This window comes from Lagopus leucura, unplaced genomic scaffold (assembly GCF_019238085.1).
Source record: "Lagopus leucura isolate 7727_CA_CO unplaced genomic scaffold, USGS_WTPT01 Super-Scaffold_100026, whole genome shotgun sequence".
In the NCBI taxonomy this organism is placed as follows: Eukaryota; Metazoa; Chordata; class Aves; order Galliformes; family Phasianidae; genus Lagopus; species Lagopus leucura.
This window is the reverse complement of record NW_024962277.1, coordinates 6,753,004-6,772,900: the sequence shown is the minus strand read 5'-3', so window position 1 is coordinate 6,772,900 and position 19,897 is coordinate 6,753,004. Positions and strand designations below refer to the sequence as shown.

General features: G+C 36.9%; 2 protein-coding genes across 8 annotated transcripts in view; one reads left to right on the top strand and one right to left on the bottom strand.

Annotated features, from left to right (window-relative positions):
• The window catches only part of TIMP4 (TIMP metallopeptidase inhibitor 4), a 107,060-nt gene that overhangs the window by 46,393 nt on the left and 40,770 nt on the right, over positions 1–19,897 (bottom strand). The gene's annotated exons all lie outside the window — the stretch shown is intronic.
• Positions 1–19,897, top strand: part of SYN2 (synapsin II) — a 143,764-nt gene that overhangs the window by 111,787 nt on the left and 12,080 nt on the right. For all 4 annotated transcript variants that reach the window (XM_042880120.1, XM_042880119.1, XM_042880121.1 and 1 more), the window contains one exon: positions 9,678–9,827. In XM_042880120.1, coding sequence (XP_042736054.1) covers positions 9,678–9,827 — 150 coding nt within the window. The remainder of the gene's footprint in view (positions 1–9,677; positions 9,828–19,897) is intronic.

Here is a 19,897-nt window from a genome sequence, read left to right as displayed (position 1 = left end):
CTGGAAATACTGTATTTTTGAGCAATGTTTAAATCATACTACAAAGCCACAAGTCCAAGTTAGTGGCAACACTTGCTGGAAAATGCAACCATATCATACGGTAATGTTTTGTAGTGCTAGAGGAAATGTACACAGCCTGCAGAACAAAACCAAATGTACATGTCATATTTTCCCAGCCCTTGTGACTTCTTTCCTGATCAGGCTTAACAGTTTTTCCTGGAAGGTTTATAGATAGCATTTTCCCAGGGGAACCCCAACAAAATTATATCTTTACGTGGAAAGGCAAATTAAGAACGAAGTGGAAACAGTTTTATTTTTTTCTATCCTAAATGTTAATTTAAGGTCTGATTCCTCATGAAAATCCAATGCTAGAACATATTGTTGTGGATCATTTTGAAAAGTTTTTTTCATGTACCTTAATTATGGATAAATATAACTTTGTCTAGCCATGAAGCAATCACTTGCCAAATACACAATTCAGAGGTTTGTATTTGCTAAAGGAAAAACTAACGGCATTTTTCCAAGCCATGACAGTAATCTGGGATCCAGAAAGAGGCAATGGATGGACCTCCTCCTTTAGTTATCCATACCCATTTAAAACAAAAAAGCTTTGCATAACAAAAATTTTTGTTTCGTCACAGGGTTGAATTTTTCTAATTTCATAAATTTACTTACAACTATTGCAAGTGCTAAGAATTCCCAAGTCAATGTAACCCATTGAAATGTAGAACTGTTTGCAAGGCTCACACTGGACAGAGCGTCTGTAAAATTCACAATCATTTTCTACTTAAATGCCAGCTAATATCAAGAGTTTCCATACTATAATTATGACAGTTACTGCACTGTAATTCTGTGATGTAATAAAGAGCAAACGACCATCTGTACTTGTACAGGAAAAGTTTCTGTCTTTCCATTGCTTTCAATATGGGAAAATAGATGCAGTATTTCGTGCTACAATCAAGGAACCAAAGCAGAACAGGACAGTCAGTCTGTAAACAATGGCTTTACACAGCAATTGCAGTTCTACACTGGAAACCCTGCTCTTAAGTTTTCACTGGTATCTCGTCTGTTACAACACTAAAGCGTTCTGTGTCATTCTGGACAGAAAAAATACAAACATTCTAATGCATGAAATAATGTATGCAGGTATGGCCACTCTGAGCATTCAAACCACATAGCCACCAATAGGAAATCAGGCATGTATTTTGACCAGCTTCAGAGTGAATGTGAGTCAATCACAACTGTGCTCTAATATCCTTTATATGTTCAGCATTCTAGACAGAAACGAATTTCAGAATGATTCTTGGTAATTAAGCTGGAAGAAGAACATTTTACAGGAACTTAATACATACATATGTATTGACAGAGGTGTTCAGCAAAAGCTTTAAAATATGCATAATTCAAAAAATAGTTTTTAAATACCCACAGTACTTAAGTATTCCATGTAACATTACGTGTGCTTCCAAAAAATCATTCTTAACTACTGTTAGAAAATGCAACACTTAAATCAATGTTAAATGACTATTTCTGGAAAACTGTTAATTAATTTCATATTGTTCATTACTTTCATATCCTATATCAATAATTTTATTTTGGTGATGTTGCCATTCAGCTGCTTTGTGATGGTCATTTTGTCATTTTGCTTTCTTTCATTCCCCAAAAATGTGGAGCAACAGATTGTACTGATGCTACAGAGTCAAAATAACACGGTGTCTCCTGAATGTAATATTCTAGCTGCACTTCTTAGAATGCAGCATAGTAAAGTGATTTTATTTTAATCTGTGACCTAGTACAGTACTCTTACATTGCAGGTAAGAATGTGTTGGTTCTTAATGTTCAGGTCCAGTCATCACACCCAACTTCTCAAGATGATAAACTCACTATTTTAGTTTCTCCAGTAGTTTCTTTTCTCTATGTATGATTGAAGTGATGACAATTTGACAACTTATTCTATGAGAATTTGAGAACATATTCCAACCCTCCATGGCCATGCAATTTATGAAAAGTATGCTTGTTGTTTAAGTAGAATAATGCCTGCTGTGTACGTAGAGTAATGCCTGCTCAGGTGTAATATAGAAGGTTTAGAAAGCTAAAAAGAAAGAGAGATAAGAAGGATGTTTAGTGACACTGATGTATAATTCCAACACATGATTTCTACATACGTAACTGTTCTTAAGAAATAGAAATGTACAGATGCTAATTACTATTAACTTCTTGTAGCTGCCTTCCTGCTGGGATATGCATGTTCCTTTGACCAAGTAATGTAATAACAAATAACAAGAAATGCCTTCTCACATTTTTAGCTTTTGGTTCTTAGTTTGGATGCATTTTATAGATCTGAGTCTGTTTTATTGCGCTGCTTTGAGCACTGACATCTTTGTACTTTTTAAGCTACTCTAGATATTTTCATGAGTTCAGGCCAATCCTACCATTATGTTCCAAACATTGTAAAACAAACACATTTCCCGTGTACCATTCATCCTTCCACCTGCTGTAAATGTGACACCCATGGGAACTTTGAAGTGTCCATTTGAGCCTTCCTGTTATGCAGATGAAGGGTAACTTATGCAGACCAATCTGCCAGAAGACAGCAAGGACAAAACACTGGAGTCACAGTATCATGCAAATGTAATACAGCCTCTCTTTTTCTGTGAAGCTGCAAGTTCTCTACAGTTTTCTTAGATGGGGGCTCTAAGAAGTAACTTTGCCTTTTAAAAGAACAAGGTTTTCTAAAACTTGTTCCCCAGAAAAGAATTATCTTCTCTAGAGCAACCTCATGGGGTTTGGGGTGTTATTGTTTGGTTGGTTTGTTGTAGGGTTGGTTTTGGTGTTTTTTGCCTTTTACTTCTGTACTCCAAAGAAGCATCTCCAAACCTCTTCAAATGAATGAATTGAAAGGGCTGTCAGGTTGCTCAGGAGGAATCCCAAGTCATTTCTGTGTGTAACAATCAGCTGTTGGTATAGTTCCTATTCTTTTTACTTCAATTTGAATACTCAGCTGCCAAGCATCATTACACCAGAGACAAATTGTAGAAATTAGAATTTTAAGAACACATCATTTCAACATACAATGTTTTAACCACTTCATCAATTCTTGATAATAGGCATCAAATTAAGGTCCATTAAGCTTTAAAAACTTAAATGAGAAAGAATTCAATTTTTCACTTTTCCAATTAATATTTCTGTAGTTCAATAATAGAAGGAACACAAAATGGAGTGTTTCTTGTTCCTGACCACTGAATAATACCTTTTTCATGACTCATTTCTGGAAAACCAAGCCTCTGGGAAACAAAACAGAAAGCTCATATAGTGATGATGAAAGCAGTAAAAACAACAACAACAAAAAAGAACAGAATCCTTTAAAGTGGCCTCATGGATAGTTACCAAATTTTGCTCAAAAGTGAATGGGGGAGTGGGTGGGGATGGCTGCTGCAAGTGTCTTATTTCTGCTTATTTTTATCCTAAGCTATATTAAAATCAGCTTCTAAGTGGGTTATAACCTAGCAAGATGCACAACATTTGGATTTCCTAAGAAATGTTTTCAGGAACTGTAAAATAGTTTAAGAAATCAAAAAAACAGAATTTGATTTTTTTTTGAAGTCCCAGTGTAACAGACACCATTTCTGAAGGTGCTGCAATTGTTTGACCTACTAGAAAATATACCACCAGCTCTTCTAAAACGTATCTGTTTCACGAGATCTAATGATACGGCACCAGCTATAAGCATGCTGTCTTTTAAAGACTTGCCTATTTCCATATTCACTGTCCGGAATAATACTGGCTAAAGTACACAAAAGAATAGATGAGAAGGGAGTAAAGGTGACAAAACCCGTACCTCATGCAGCATTTGTGTTCAATTTACCTGTGGCTGTAATTCCTTTGAAATGTTATTCATACTATTTGATGACACAAGTTTAAGGAGCCCAAGACTGTAATACTGTACATCCATGTGCTCAGAAGCTAAACTATCTGAATCATATCCAGTTCCAAAATTCAGCACCAAATACCGGACATGAAAATATATTCCTTTAGTATTATTTCGTGATATTATTATAAGAGGTGTCTCATAAATCATAGACATTTTTAGAATGGAAGGGAGATCTGGGTGTCACTTTGTCCAATTGCTCAAAGCACATCTAACTCTCACGTCGTTCAGGGCCCATCCTTAAAGACATAGGAGAGGGAGATTTTTCTGTTTCTTTTCATTCCAGATAGAAATGCAGTTACATAAGTTTGTCTTCAGGCTGTTGGGTCCCTCACAGTTTGATTCACTTTCTCAGCCATCGTTATTCTTGTTCTGCAAATCTTGTTATTCACTCACTGCAGGAGGGACTGTAAAAATTTTCCTAGCAGCCAATGTCTCCCTCCAGTACTATCCCTGCCAACTTCTCAGGTGTGGTTACATTTCCAATTACAAATAATTCCTGCATCTGCTGTAGAGACCTCTGGGAAAGCCCCATGATTACTTCATATCCAGTCACTTCCTTACTTCTCAGAAATTACACCACCTTCTCTTACATCCCACTCAATCTTAAATGACCTTCTCAAACTATTACTTGTTCTTAATGTCAGTTACTTTCCCCGTACTTAGAACTCTTCATTAAATTCTCTTTCAGTCTCTGCTTTTCTGGTCAAAGTTTTCACCACAACTGCAGACATCCAGGTCCCATAAAAAAAACACAGAAGAAGAACACATTCATAAAATAGCAACAATACAATCCAGCTTCTCTTATTCATAGACCAAAGTAAATGTTTTGGGTTGTTTTTTTGTTGTTTTTTTTTTTTTTTCCTCAGTCCTCACACTCTCAAGCGTAGACCTTCAAAATTCCTTTGATTTCTGATGAAATTAATTGCTACTCCCTCTGCACTTAGCTTCTCTTGAAACTCCCAGGTCTTTTTCCATGTGAAATCCACACGTTGTTCTCCTGTCAGACTCCCTATGCACTTCTGACTGGCAAGCCTTCTATCTGTTCATTCTTATTCCTCTCAGCATCCTGACAAACAACTTTTTCTCTTACCATGTCACAGTCTTTTACATTTGCCATTCCTCTTATCTCTGCAACTCCATCTTTCCCAGCACCATTTCTTCATAAAGCTGTAGATAAGAGATCTTTCATAATTCTTTGGTGGTTGATATTTTATGTACTGCAGAAGTATGTGTAGACAATGGCAGCGTAGTTTCTGCTTCATAATGGTGAGTCCTTTGCAATTACTGGTGTTCTATATTTGCACTGGCTCTCTTATTAATCCCATCCCATTTCCTTTGATGGTCATCAGAAATAAACAGCATTTCTCTTTTCTTTCTTACCAGTCTCAGTTTTGCAGCCAAAATCTCAAATACTTGCCTTATACACACAAGCAACAGCAGAAGGCACAAATTCACTGAAGGGTCATATCACTGACAGGTGTTTTATTTTATCACAGCATTTTGTTGACTTAATCATCCTGCTGTAGTTTCCATATTACTGCTAATATATAGTTGGTCTCTCACAGTTTATCATAAAGTTGTGTTAACTGCATTTCAGCATATGTTTTATGGGTGATGAGAGAAATTCATCCTATAGAATTGGGTACTGAAATGCATTTAAATAAACGATGAAAGCAGTATGAGCTGAGTAATGATAGTTCATAGTGACCTATGTTTTTACTGACATCTACAAAAGTAACACTTTAATCCATATAAATTGCAAATGTCTTTCTTCTATGAAATCTTCATAGTGGGAAATTCCAGTATTTTAAATGGCTAAACTAGATACTGAAAAAAACCTGGCAAAGTGTTTCAAAGATATTTTAAGACTAGTAAAGAGTGTAAATAGGCTGTTTATAAACCAGGATGCTGTCTGCGTTTAAACTCTGCCAAGCCCTCTAAGGGGAGAGGAGCCATCACGACATCCCTATTAATCATTCACAAGTTTTAAAAACTCTGTTGGTGTTACACAAAATATTTCAATTCTTAAGATATGCTTGTATAAAACATTAGTGATTTCTGATAACTTTCATTCATTATTTTACTAGGAAGGAGAATAAAAGCACAGCAGCAGCAACAGTATAGCAGCTAACAAAAGGGTTTTTAATCAACATCAAAACCTGTCACAGTGACAAAAGGTTCTCAAGGACAAATGGCTGTTTTTTTATGTCATATGTATTTGAATCTGCCTCAATAGGTGAACACGGCAGCTATACTTACAAATACTATCTGACTATCTTCAAGAAATTAGATTTTTAAGATTCTGTTTAAAATATACCTGAGGTGTTCAACAGAGGCTCCTCTGGATCTAAGGAATGATCTGCTTGAAGATTTCCAAATAGTAAGCCCTTCAGTGTTAAATCCAAGTCAGCTAAGCATTGCTGAATGGCATGGCCGCAAACCAGTTCTGACCAAACTGATGCTTATCTACCAACCATTCTGTCAAGCCCAGCAGGGCATATTCACTAATTAAACAACTTGGATCATTGCCAGTGAGTCTGAAAGCTTCACACATTGTGAGAACTTAAACTGCTCAAGTTGTGGTACTGAGTTCCATGGCATTAACCAAAACTAGCACACTTTTGTCTGGGACACAGAGGAAATACAAGGGATGTCTAAACTACATTAAGAGTTGGAACCTTGACGTACATTATCTCTGTTTAGAGATGTTCTAATTTCATACTCATGTTTCAAGACACATGGGGTGAAAATCTGAAGGAACCTACCAAATTAGACTGATTTATCTATGCTGCTTCTGGCAGCTGTCACAAATTACCAGTCTAACAATGATAACTCTTAATATTCTTCTGTCAAATCATGTATCTGTCATAGGTGAAAGTCCAGCAATAACTTATCATTTATTTTAGTTTAGGATCTGCACAGTAATTTTCCATTCCAGTATATTGAAACATACTCAAAACTTTATGTTCTTTTCTTTTGCTACTTTAATGCAAAGTTTAAAGCAATGCTGTCTAATAACGAATTTTTCTTATGAAACTGTTCCATCTGAGCAGCCAAAGGGTATTTTACAACTGGTATTAATCAAAATTAATTCAAAATCCCTTCAAAATCTGAACAGAATACACTTCATGTTATTTTATAGCTGTCAAAGCTGAGCTGAGATAGGTTAGATGAATTACCAATGTAGATGCGGAGTTTTGAGCAACACCTCAAAGCTGCTTCTTTTATCCCTGGCCAAAGAATGACAACTTTTCAATGTGTTCTGGTAAACAGCATGGAAATAACTCCCAAATACACTTATGTGTAAGCAGTCGTAGAAGTATTTGGAAATAGAAACTCAGAGTCAGAGCCCAGTCCTCTGGATCTTCATCCTATCTAATCCTTTGGCAGGATCTTATTTTAGGCAGCTTCTTTCACGGTAATTCCAAATATATTTTTTAATGTAAGTGGATCTTGAAGAAAGTGAGGTTTCCTTTCTCACACCTGTCATGCTTCTTCACTCAAGCCTTTCTTCTTCATACATTCATTCGTCTTTAGGAAACATTTGCTCTAGATCTCAACTATTATTTCTTTGTTTGCTTTAGGTTTATTTCAAATTCTCTTTGCTGTGAGAAAGCTTAGAGAAGACATCCTAGATTTGAAAATCCCAAAACAAATGTTGTCAGCACTTTGATTGCCAGTATGCAATGTTAGTGTCTCTCATAAATCAACAAACAGAAGAATAATGTAAACATTTTTGGGCTTCAAGCTAATGTTATCAGAACAAAGTCTTTGTCAGCATCACTAAGAATTTCTATAGCACTGTAAAGAGATCGTGTGCAATGTAAGGTAGTGGGTTGAGGAGAGTTTTGTTGGCCCTACTATATATACCTCTTCATCCCATAGAATTCACAACCACCAGCTTTATTCCCTTCAGTCTGATCACTGTGACAGCCCAACAAAGAACAACGTTCTTCCACTTTGTGAATATTTTGCATAATTGGGTCTTATCACAAAATTTCAGTATCTTCCCTTCAACAACACAAGCTGAGTAATTAATGAAAAAAGCTCAATGTGCCAACTTACATCAGAATAGCTTTCTGAAGAGATGGGAATCAGCTTCTCCAGTCAAACTAGCCCTGCATGCTGTCAGCAGAGCCCTTTTCCAGTCCTTTTGCTAGAGATTGGGTAGGAGTGAGTGACATTTATGAAGTTTCTCTATCATTAGCACTCCCAACTGCCTGTGGCAGAAAAAGTCTTCCAGCAGTCTCTTGATTTTGTTGAACCTTTTCAGTCCTCTTCCATTTACGTGCAATGGAGAAGAGAAGCCAAAGACACACAGGGAAGTTCACTGCTGGAAGTACTAAAACACCTCCATATAATTCACTGATCTAGATCACCTTCTAGATCTGGGCAAAATCCATAAGGATTCCTTCTTAATGATGCTTTCCTTCTTCATCCACCACCATCCTCTCTCTTACCAGCACAGCTTACTTCTGCATCAACTGCAAGATGTGTCCACTCTAGTGAGAAATTTTGTGTGACATTTTTCATCTGGCACACACTGGAAATTAGATGGACACAATTCAGTTTGTACAAACAATCTAACTGGGTCAGACACAATAACAGCCATCAGGTATATTACCACTAATGTAGTCCAACTGCTTTATCCTTTACAGTCATTTATTAATTGCTAATATTACTGCTTGTGTTGTAGGCTTCGGTCACTTGTGATCCACATCTGTGAGATACACCAAAATGCAGAGCTGCAGATGACACGCTGTCACCTTTTTCTGAATTGAATGAAAGACTGCAATTTCTCAAAAGCAAAAAATTAAATCCTCTGTGATTGCAGAAATAAGAATGTCTATTGCCATTGTGAATAGTAGTCAGGGTCACTTTGTAATCCTTCTATTTCTCATGAAACACACAGAGATGCATCAAAAGTAGGTTCCCTGTAGAAGTAACAACACCTCTGAGGAAATAAGAGATCCTTACAGCCCACTGAAGCAAACAGAATTTCAGTGTTAGTTTTATCCACTAGAGTAGCTGAATGAAAATGCTGCACTGTGTTGACCAGTAACAGGTACCATGGAAAGAAGTACGTTTTGATCGGTCGGTCTGATATTCTGCTTTATTATGTTTTGTTCTGCTGGTTGTTGGGTTTTTTGCTTCAGCTGCATTGCAGCCATGCTGCTTTTCCAAACAGCCCATCAATAACAACAAGGTCTTGTTACAAAGTTTTCTCTAATCAATAAGGATCCTTGCTGTGAGAGCAGAAATCCAACAAAGAGGTGGGTAGCTGAAGTTCTAGTTGGTATTTCCATGTTCTAATTCAGTTGATGATCAGAGCTGAACCACAACAACACCTAAGAGAAAAAAAATCCTCAAAAATGTAGCTTAGACAGCAGTGCAGACAAGTTCCAGCAGTCAAGAGAATAGCCTAAAAAATCTCATATTCCTTATCTGCTATAGCTGTGAGCTTCCCACCAGAATCAAGTTCCTTAAAGAGTGCATGCCCACGTACTGTACTGCAGCTGTATGTTGCTTGGAGATTAGAAAGAGATGATGTGGTAAAACTGCTGTTCTCTTGCTCTGCTGATCCACATCCTGCACTTGGGCTTTTTTTTTTTTTTATTCTGGTATAACTTGTACCATTTATACAGATCCCATTTGTGTTTTGTTTCTTTTTCTTATGTTTTTAAAGATGACCTGATATTCTAGACAGATGTGGAATAAGTTTACTTTGGTGCCATATTTTATTTTACAGGTAATGGACTGTGCAATGCCTCTGATCGGTGAGCATCAGATCGAAGACAGGCAACATATAACTGAATTAGTTGTAAGCAAAATGAACCAAATGTTGTCCAAAACTCCTATACCATCTCCTCAGAGACCCACTGCCACTCAGCAGCCTCAGGTAGGAAATCTCTGTCTTTAAAATAAAGCAAATTTCCTATAATGTTACACTCAACGTTTTCCTTCAAGAATCTGGCTGGACAGCTATGCAGATGTACCCTCAGCTACAGCAATTCAAGAGCTTTTCAATATGTTTGTTGGATTTGTCATTTTTGAGTGAGATGGATGGATGTAACTGACTAGTGCAGGGTTTTTTTACTGTTTTGTTGATATGATTCTACAAGTAAACTGACAGCTCTGGATTCTGTGAATTATTAGGTTTTGTATTATTTTTTTTCAGCTTCATCTACATGAAATGTTATAGAAGTTTAAATATCACAACAGTCTTTGCCCTGAGGATATCAGTAAGAGTGCTAAGATAATTCTTGCTCATGTGCATTTCTGACCTTACTTATATGATCATCTTTTGATGTGCTACAATTCAGGAAAATGCCTCTCATATCTAGGAAACTCCTGAAATACGCTTAGCATTCTATCAAACTAGTTTCAAAGATTGAAAAGGAACGATTTTCATCTATTGTATTTCATACAGTCTGATAATTAAAGCATGTTAACCACAGAATTCTGCCCTTCGCTTTGCTACCAGCTGTCTTTCAGACTTTGGTCATTATTCTCATTTCCATTTCTGTGCTTACAAATCCAAAGTCTCTTTTATTGACACTTCAGAAAATTTTTGTGGGTGTCATTAATTTGTACAAGGTTTTAAGAGCATGAAGAGGCCACCTAAGTGCTAAACAGCAGCTCTTATCAGTTCATAGGCTAGGCAGCAGGTCTAATCAAGAACAGCGTTACTAGCTTCAACTTTCAGGTGGTTCTTTTAATATACTGAAGGAATAAACCATGACAATAAACTATTAAGGACTGCTGCTTGGTACCAGCGCAGCTCCATGCTGATCAGTTAATTAACAAAGTAATCAAACTATATTACAGTAATTACCAAGCCGAAATCGAGAATCTATTTTTACTGCCAGTAGGCTCCATACCAGGTAAACAGTTTGAAAACAGTTTTGTGGCATACCTCAGACAGACAAGTTCTTGAGGTAGGGTGACTAATTTGTTCTTCAAATATATCATCATGCTTTAAGTTATAAAAATACACCATCCCACATAAAAAATTGGTGTGGCTTCTATTTATATTACAGCCACTCAAACCTAAGCACAAATTGCTGAACCACACACAATGGAGACGTTTCCATCCAGCATGACTCATGTTTATTGTATAGAGCACCGAAAAAGAGGGACAATAAAGGCAGAAAATAAATCACCTCATACCAAATGCAATTTTTTCTGAGACTGTAAAATTAGTCATACGTACAAATGAAGGAAAGTGTCAAACCCAGAGCTGCCCAAAGATTTATCAACACAAATCAAAATTTGTAGCAATAATGGACAGATTCACAGTGACTTCGATGCTTTAAATCACTAAACCTAAGGTCCTTTGTAAGCGTGCTTCCCTGGATTTCAAAGAAGGCAAAGATGGAAAAATGTTTGTGGTTACTGGTGTCATACAAAGAAACTGGTTACCTGTTGTATGTAAATACAGGTTTTTATAATTTCCACCTAAAACTGCCTACAGAGGACCAGATCTAGAATGAAAACAGGACAGGCAACATTTTTAGAAAGTTTCTAAATTCCTCAGTCATTTCTGTCACCCATCATGTCCATGAAAAGGAATTTTTTCCTGTTAAGCAAAGAAGCCTTGGATGAATCAAAAGATAGTATCAGCTGGTGAGCTGCTGAATTTCTGCTGTGTTTCCACTGATAAGTCTAGGTTACTGAAGAACTCAGCCTTTACTAAAGGCAACAGAATGTGATTCAACATTAATCTTACCTGCCTTATCGTGTCCCTCACTTATAAATTACAGTTGACCAAAATCAGAGATACATCCCTTCAGAATGTTTGCAATATTATTTACATTTCTCAGTTAATCTGCTTCCTTAAAATTGTCCTTCTTACATTACTCACCAGCTTAGGTCAGGCAAATGGGATCTAAATTCCTATAGAAGATGCCATTTGCAAACACCATGAATCTTCTCAGGGAGACAATCATGAGTATTCAAATCAGATACCTCCTTATGCGCAGTTCATTATTAACTGGGTTGTTTTCCTAAGAATACAATTAGTCTGTTAAACCAAGCTGTCCCTTACATCTTTGAACAGATTTCTTCCTTTCTAATCTCAGGCATTATTTTCTATCCTTGAAAAATAAAGCCCATTCACCTGCAGAGAAAGGGGAGACAGTGCATATTCATGCAGTCCGTATAAAACTGAAGCCAGGAATTCATCCCAAATAAAGTATGTGCGTGTCAGTGTGTGGTCTTAGAGACTAAAGTAACACAAATACCAAAAAGTCAAATGAGTGGTTTACAGCCATAGAAGTGCCATATTTGAATTCCCCTATTATCTACATTTGGGTTTTTTTAATTATTTATAATGTATCTGTGGCATTGGGTTCATCATGCAACAAAACAATGTTTCAGTTTACAAACGCCCTCCATGGTCAGTACTGTTCCAATTAACTAGTAATCCATCAGAAAACAGTGATTAGGAAAACAAGTCTTTGTTTAGAGCTATGCAGCCAAATCCTGATGGAAGCGATTGGCCTTGGAATATGTTTTGAAGGCCAGCAAAGTTCCTTCTGTCAGAGTGCCAGTAGTGAATTCCAAAAATAAGAACCTCAGACAACTCTGTTGCTCATGTTAAAAACTCAAAAGTGCAGATCCCATGATTCTTAAACTTGTTTGAGATATCAACTTATTTACTAATTTGTTTATAAACCCTTTATAACAAGGTACACTGAAAAGAAGAGGAGTAATCAGTGAAGGTGAAAGCACCGGTGCACAGTTCTTTCTGTTGCTCCTCTCCCCCCTGTCTGTGCAGCCAACAAACTGTCGTGCTTTTGTGGTCTCAGCTTTCTGCATACCTTTGACAGCATGATCAAACCATACCAGGAAAGAGAGCATTTTGAGTTACAGGACTCAAAACTTACCAGTTTTGTTTTTATCAGTCACTTTACGAGTCTTCCCACTACAAAGAAAAGCAAGAACCCCTGGACAGCTTTATCTGCCTTATATTGCTGTAAATTCAAACACGTACTTCATTTCTATTTATTTTTTAAAAATGACAGCTTGTTTTACATACAGCCATGATGAAAACGTTCAGTAGAAATATATCTAGGAATGTGATTTCTGTGGATTTCTTTCCATGAAATGAACCAAAATCCAGGTGTTCTACTTGTAGGCAATAAATGGAAATCCAAATTTCCTCCTTTTGCAGCCCCTTCTAACTTTTGAAAACTCTTCTAAGAAGCCTCTCTCAAATCCTTCCTTAAAATACAAAACAGTACGTGAAAGTACCCAGTGAAATGCTCCAGGTAGAGGAATCGCTTAGCTCTGTCTCCATCTTTTGACGGGAAGGATCACTGCTGAAAGTTCTGCTGTGTGGATTTGCAAAACTACAGGCGGTTGCTCAGTAGAGGCTATTTGATGAGTGCTTCTGTAGCAACATTTACATATAAAGCAATATTAGTAAAACACATTCAAAGCTGCGTATCAAATCATGATACTTGTAGTGATTAAGTAAATTCTTTGTAAAATATTACATTATGCAATAATATTGCCATAAAATTCAAATGATTACAGTGATATTAGCAGTTGAAAATAAGGAAAATCATATTAAGAAAATCTCAACAGCTCTGTTGAGATCACGCTGCATTATTAGCCACAGAACAAGGAAGTTTATATCCCTAATGGAAGGAAGAGATGCATGCACCAGAGGCACAATATCCATAGCCACATAAAATCTCAAAGAGCGGAGCATTCCCCAGTATCCTGGTTACTTTCTATTTAAGAGAAAGAAGTAGCACACCAGCAAGAAGTAAATAAATAATGCAGAAGTGGAGGATGGTGCTTTAATTGTTTTGAGACCAGAACAGCAGAACTTGGCGTATTTCCTTTCATAACACTCTATTTTAAAACATTTTCATACTTTCTTTACTTTCTACCCAGAGGGAAGTTCAGTGCAATTACTTTAAGTTCAGTACAGAGTCAATGAGCTGCTCCTCACCCCTCTTCTGCTGCACAGACATATGGTTGATTTTTTCTAATTTTTGCCTTTATCTTATTCGTTCTTCACTCCCTGCGCCCCCATGTGATTTGACTGCAGCCAAACAGTTCTCTCCTGTTTATTTTACTACACTGAGAGAGCAAATTGAACCAAATGTGAACACAGAGTGGATAAAAAGTATTAGCTCCAGAGAGAAAAGCAAACTTATCAAGTTACCTATTCTTGTGCTTCCATAATAGTGGTTACAGTTCTATTCCATTCCATCTGTTGTATTTGCTATTTCTTCATTTCAAAGCGAACTCCTTGTGATGAGCAGCATTTTTTTTTAACCACTGAAGCTTTTATGTGAGGTAGACAATAGAGTTACTTGATTTGATCTTAACTGAAGGGAATACACATGACTGGGAAGGATCCCTGTAATCCATCATGGAGTTTTATGGAAATCTATTAGTCAGTATTCATCTGCTTGTTACGAAAAGTAAATTTTTCTGTGCTAAAGTCCAGGCATGGATCTCATTTCTGAATGATGCTCTGCTTTGCAGTCTCACAGATGCTCACCTGCAGTGTAACAGTTGATTAGTTGAAGAGCATCTGGGCCAAGATTAGGCCTGCTAGAGCTTTGTGTCATCCATCAGCTGCTAATGCTAAACCTACTCACACTAGCCAGGCTATCTTCATACCACCAACCAGCACCACCTCCAAGAACTTGCTGTCACAGTCCCTCTCCACTTATTGCAATATTCTTTTCATACACATTTGGGAAAGGAAAGACTGCCTTCTATATGAATGAGGGTAAACATAGAGTTTGAGTACTAATACATGAAAATCCTACTGAACTGATGCAAAGCAAATCATTCCCTGTTGTAATTAAATCTACAATAGCAGACAACAAGAGTAATTTAAGAACTGCTTGCCTTAAGCATGTCACTAAATTAGCTGATGAGCCCTAAAACTATATGTGCTGTATTTCTTTGGTAGACATTTAATTAGGAGATAAATGGCAGCCATATCATCTGTTCATAAAGAGACACACATGGATTTGTGGAGTAGTATCCAAAAGAAATTCAGATCGTAAACATACTCAAGAGATGAGCCTGACTTTCTCCTTGCTTGCGGCAAGGCAGCACGGAGATTCCATGCTATTACTATATGCCTCTTCAATTATTTGTATCTCCAAACCATGACATCACTGACTCTGTATGAACAAAGCAGTATACCTAGCCAATAAACAGAGAGCATATCTGTGTAGCTGGTAACTGAGTATCATCTGTGGTCTACATTAGTGTACAATGAGCTCTTTTTATGGTGTGTGGGTACCTCAGAAAGTTTCTTTACACTTTGACAGCCATCAGTGACTACAAACGAAATCCTATTACTTATTCTGTACTACTTGTTCTCTGCATCTGCCTAGAAGTCCTTTTAAACCATAGTTCCTAGGAAGCAAACTGCTTGTTACGTTAAGATGTTTATAGACTTACTGTTGTGACTCAGTGGAAAAGCAGTCAGGCAGCAGCAAGATGCCCAAATAGTCAGAAAATCTAAGACTGTTATCGAGACTCATTAAGAATATTGCTGAGCCATTTATCCACAACAGAACGCTAAAAAATACGTTTAAGGTCATGTAAGTCATAAAGGCATTCTTTCAGTTGTAAAGTAAACAATGTTTACAAGTTCTCTGTTAAGCTGCGGGTTCGCTCTGCTCACTGCGCTGCGTTCTGCTTCCTTGAGTCCCAGCGACACCTCGTGGCCTCGTCTTTGTGGCAGCTGATGTCCTGAGCTGCCTCCAGCACGGCAGAGCACTGCAGAACACCGCAGGAGCTGCACCGCCCTGAGCAGCAAGTTGGGTACATTTTACCCACGCGAAATGCTCTCTCTCCTGCAATTTCTGATACCTCTATTATCATGCATTTACACCATTTAATTTCATTATTTTTAATACAGAAAGTATGTGCTTACTTAGTATGTACATATATCTAATTGTACATATATATATGTGCAATATTCAGCTTTGTGTATTTGAACAAGAGAAGATTCTTTTAATCAAAGGGGCTTTTTTAACATTTAGTTATTTTACCTTCACGAAAATACAAGAAAAGCAGTTGTTATGATGTCAGATCCTAATGATTTTAGATCCTAATGCATGGAATTAAGAAAAACAGAAGAAAATAGAATTGTAATGGACTTAACAAGAGCTGAGAGCTTCTTGATAATAGGCATGAGGAAGGCACACTTCATTCATGCCTATGTTTACAACAGCCAGGTTTAATTATCACACATAAATAATGACAGCATATATTTTATTACACCAATTTTGTCCATCTTTCATTATGACATCTATTCAAGGCAGATCCTTTGTTCTTTACAGAAGTGATAGGGATCGCAACAGACTGAACTGATGGATTAAGGGTACTTTATAAGAGTTCTGGCTGAGTTTTTGAAAACACTGTTTCATTGCATGGTTTCATTTAAGCTCGACATTCAGAGAGCGAGATACTAAAATTGAAGATCATGCAGGAAAATAAATCTGAGCCTCTGTGACAGCAGTAGGACACAATGCACAGATACTGAACAGAGATTTCATTGAAAAATACTGTAAAGTTTAAAATAACCCATTTAAAAATGTTTATTAAGATCCTGTACCAGTAGATGGAGTAATCACTACAGAGGTAAGTACGTATTGCTCAGTTCTTCTAGTAGTGATGTCTACATGGTTGGTTTTGGTGGCTAGCTGGAAATGTATGAATTAAATGAAGATGATTAAATCAAAATACCAGTAAGTGCTCATCTTTCCTAGCTTGGTTTGAATTAGTGTGCCCCAACTAAACAAGCGTGCCTTTATAATGTGCTTTTTAAAGGGATACTTCAGTAATAAAAGACACTAGAAGGCACATATTAGAAGGTTAGGATTATTTGGCTACAATTTTTACTGAAATCAATAGAAATTAGTGAAAACAGAAGTTTTCAGGATGTTGCCTTGGTTTTGTGGATTGTGTTTTTGTTTGTTTGTCTCTAGATTTTGTGAGTGTATTTTTAATTAGTATTATTATTATTGCTTTTCGTTCTGACTGTACTGAATGTTTGTTGTCAGTGGAGTGTCTGGGAAGAATACATGCATGATCTCCCTGCAGATAAGCTGAGTAAAGCTTGATAACAGAAAGAGCTGCTCCCAAAATATTTCATAGAAGAGAAAAACAAAGGGAAAGATCCCATAAGCAATGTGACAGACTCCAGCATCAGGACCGGGATGATCAGAATAACTTACTGTTTGTAGGACAGGTAAGTAAGGCAACAGCCTTACTGCTAGTAATTTTTATAATACATAAAGCAACAAAATGCTAGATAAAACTGGGAAAAGAAAAAAAAAAACAACACATATTAGAAGTACTGCTAATTAATAACTTTTAGAAACATATTAATAATGATTTTGGTCAAAACTGAAGAACAAAATAATGCTTTTCTTAACTTTCTGACCATCTGTCTTCCAATCTGCCCATTATGTTGACAGAAGCAGACAATGTCTTCAAGAATTCTGAGACTCCATGGTGACTCACCTCAAGAATAAAGAAAATGTACTTAATTCTTAAGTAATCAAGAGCATTCCGATGTAGAGTATATGTTCTCAGTAGATTTTTGTGAGAAACAGCTTCCATTTCTCACATTTTTGGGAGACTTCAAGAAGATGTCTTCAATCTGTTATGTAGCAAAACTCAGTCTTTCAAAATTAAAACGAGGAAAACAGTGATCCTATCACTATGGAACACGCAAGTGTTGCCACATAAACAGATACAAACATAGAGTCTAAGTTAGATCTCTTTCTTTGGTCTTAGTGCTATAATTGCAATCATATAAAAACCTCTATGTTTTTTCTATTTCGTCATATTTTTCATCTATTTCTACTGATTCTACTGATTTTGCTTATTTAAGCTGAACCTAATAGAATCATCTTTTCTTGGAGGTTTTTCCTTTGCCTCCTTTCCTTTCCCCACTGTGCTGGGTGTTTCCCTTCTACTTTTGTGTTATCATTCTCTGTCGGCACTTGACTTTTTAAATTTGATCTCTCTGAATTCTAAGTCATAACCTGTTAGGCAAAGCCATCTGGCTTTATTCCACATTTAACTTAAAAGGATTCTATCTATCTACCCAGTAGTCATCAGCATAGTTTATTCTGAATAAGGACCACATGCTAAATAAGCATTACAGGTTTTGAACATGGGTAATAACTACCAAGAGAAATTACAGAACAATCCAAAACAGTGCAACTCATTTTCAGATATTCTTGAATGATCAATTGGGAAAAAACAAGCAACCTCTCTGTTCCTCCACCACTTGTGTAGTGGTGGATCAGTGCTCCATCTGCCTAGCTGCCAGTAGTTCAAGCTTCTTTTCACCTGTTCAAAGATTGTTCTCCAGTATCTCCTCAAGAGACTCAAGAAGGTTCTCAGATTCCAACAAGTCACCAGCGATGCCCACATGTGGCTCTGTGCTTGTGCTGTATCAGACAAAGCAAGGAAAGAAGCCCACACAACATTGGCAGACAAGTCTTACGTTCTGTTTGAGTTCTGAACTTCAGTCTTCTTTGGGGTATGGCTCTTAGCTCACTGACTTGTCCTTTCCCAAGCCTTTTCCTGCTCCATCATTCTGTAACACTGATACAACAATATTCTGACAAACTACTCATTTTAAGACCAGACTTGAGTTAGCTCCATCTTTTTTCAGACCTTCTAATGTTTCAAATGCACAGATTTCAATTCTGAATGGATCCAGTAATGAATGGATCATTGTGACTCCAGGTTTTAACTCTTCCTGTTCATGAAAGGATCACTTGCCATCTCATATTAAGAAGACCAGAGGAGCTGATACAGCATAGCATCAGACAACATCCCTGGGTCCTGAGCTTAGAACATTCCTTACAGTTTCAAATAAGAGCACAGGATACTGACACTAGCAAGCTCTAAGCTACAGGTATCTATGTACACTGAGAAACATTTAAGGAAGATTAACTTTCCAGTAACTAGATAGTCTTCTAGATATGCTGTACCACTTTCATCTTCCTGTCCATCTATCTTACAGCTCTCTTTCTGTGGTATAAATATGCACACTCATTACATTTCAGTTCCAGCTGCTTTAGCACACAGGGAGCTCTCTCCTATCACATAGTCCACATTCCTTCTTTGTCTGTGGGGAGCAATTTTTTACTGGGAAGAACTGCCTGACAGCTGCTTTGCAACAGCATACTTTTAATGTTCCCTTTTCAAAAACTGAAGTTGAAATCTGGCTTCATTAAGCAATAGTTGCAATAAAATCAGATTGCATCCTTGTCCATTAGAATTACCATCTGTCTCTGGAGTGGGACCAGTTAACTTCAACAAGTGCTGCTACTTGTTAAGAAACACTTTTTTTCTGACAAGTCGACATCCTACATTTTGTATAGAAATGTCATGTTTCGTGGTAGTGAGATATTTCTTTTTTTCAGCAAAATAATGGAAAATAGATCTGGCATAGGCAATGTGATGTCACCTGTTTCATTGTCTAAGAGAAAATACTGAAGTGTGCCATTAAATAGCAGTGAATCTACACTAGGATATTCTTTTTTCAGAGTATGTGTAAAAATACTCAGGAAGAAAACTCTTCTCTAGGAAGAAATTAGTTATCTAACAATAGAAAGCACTTTGTATACAAAACATAAGCTATAGTACTTTTTGATGTTTAAAACCAAAACTTTTTCAGTGCATGATGTAAATACTGTTCCAAGTAAAAATTAAGCTGCATAGCTTGTTTTCTCCTCTTAGCAGTCATTTCCCTTCTCGTTTAGAGGAAGATTTTACAGGTTTTGCATTGATAATTTGGAAAGCTGGCTGAGCAACAACAAAAGCTGGTCTAAAGTTTTTAATTCTGTATCACAACTGCAAAATGAAGATGTTTTGTGCTGGCATCAGTTTTGCTGAGAATATGTGGGGGCAAGCTGAACACTGAAACTCCAAACAACTGTAAAATGTGGGAGTGGG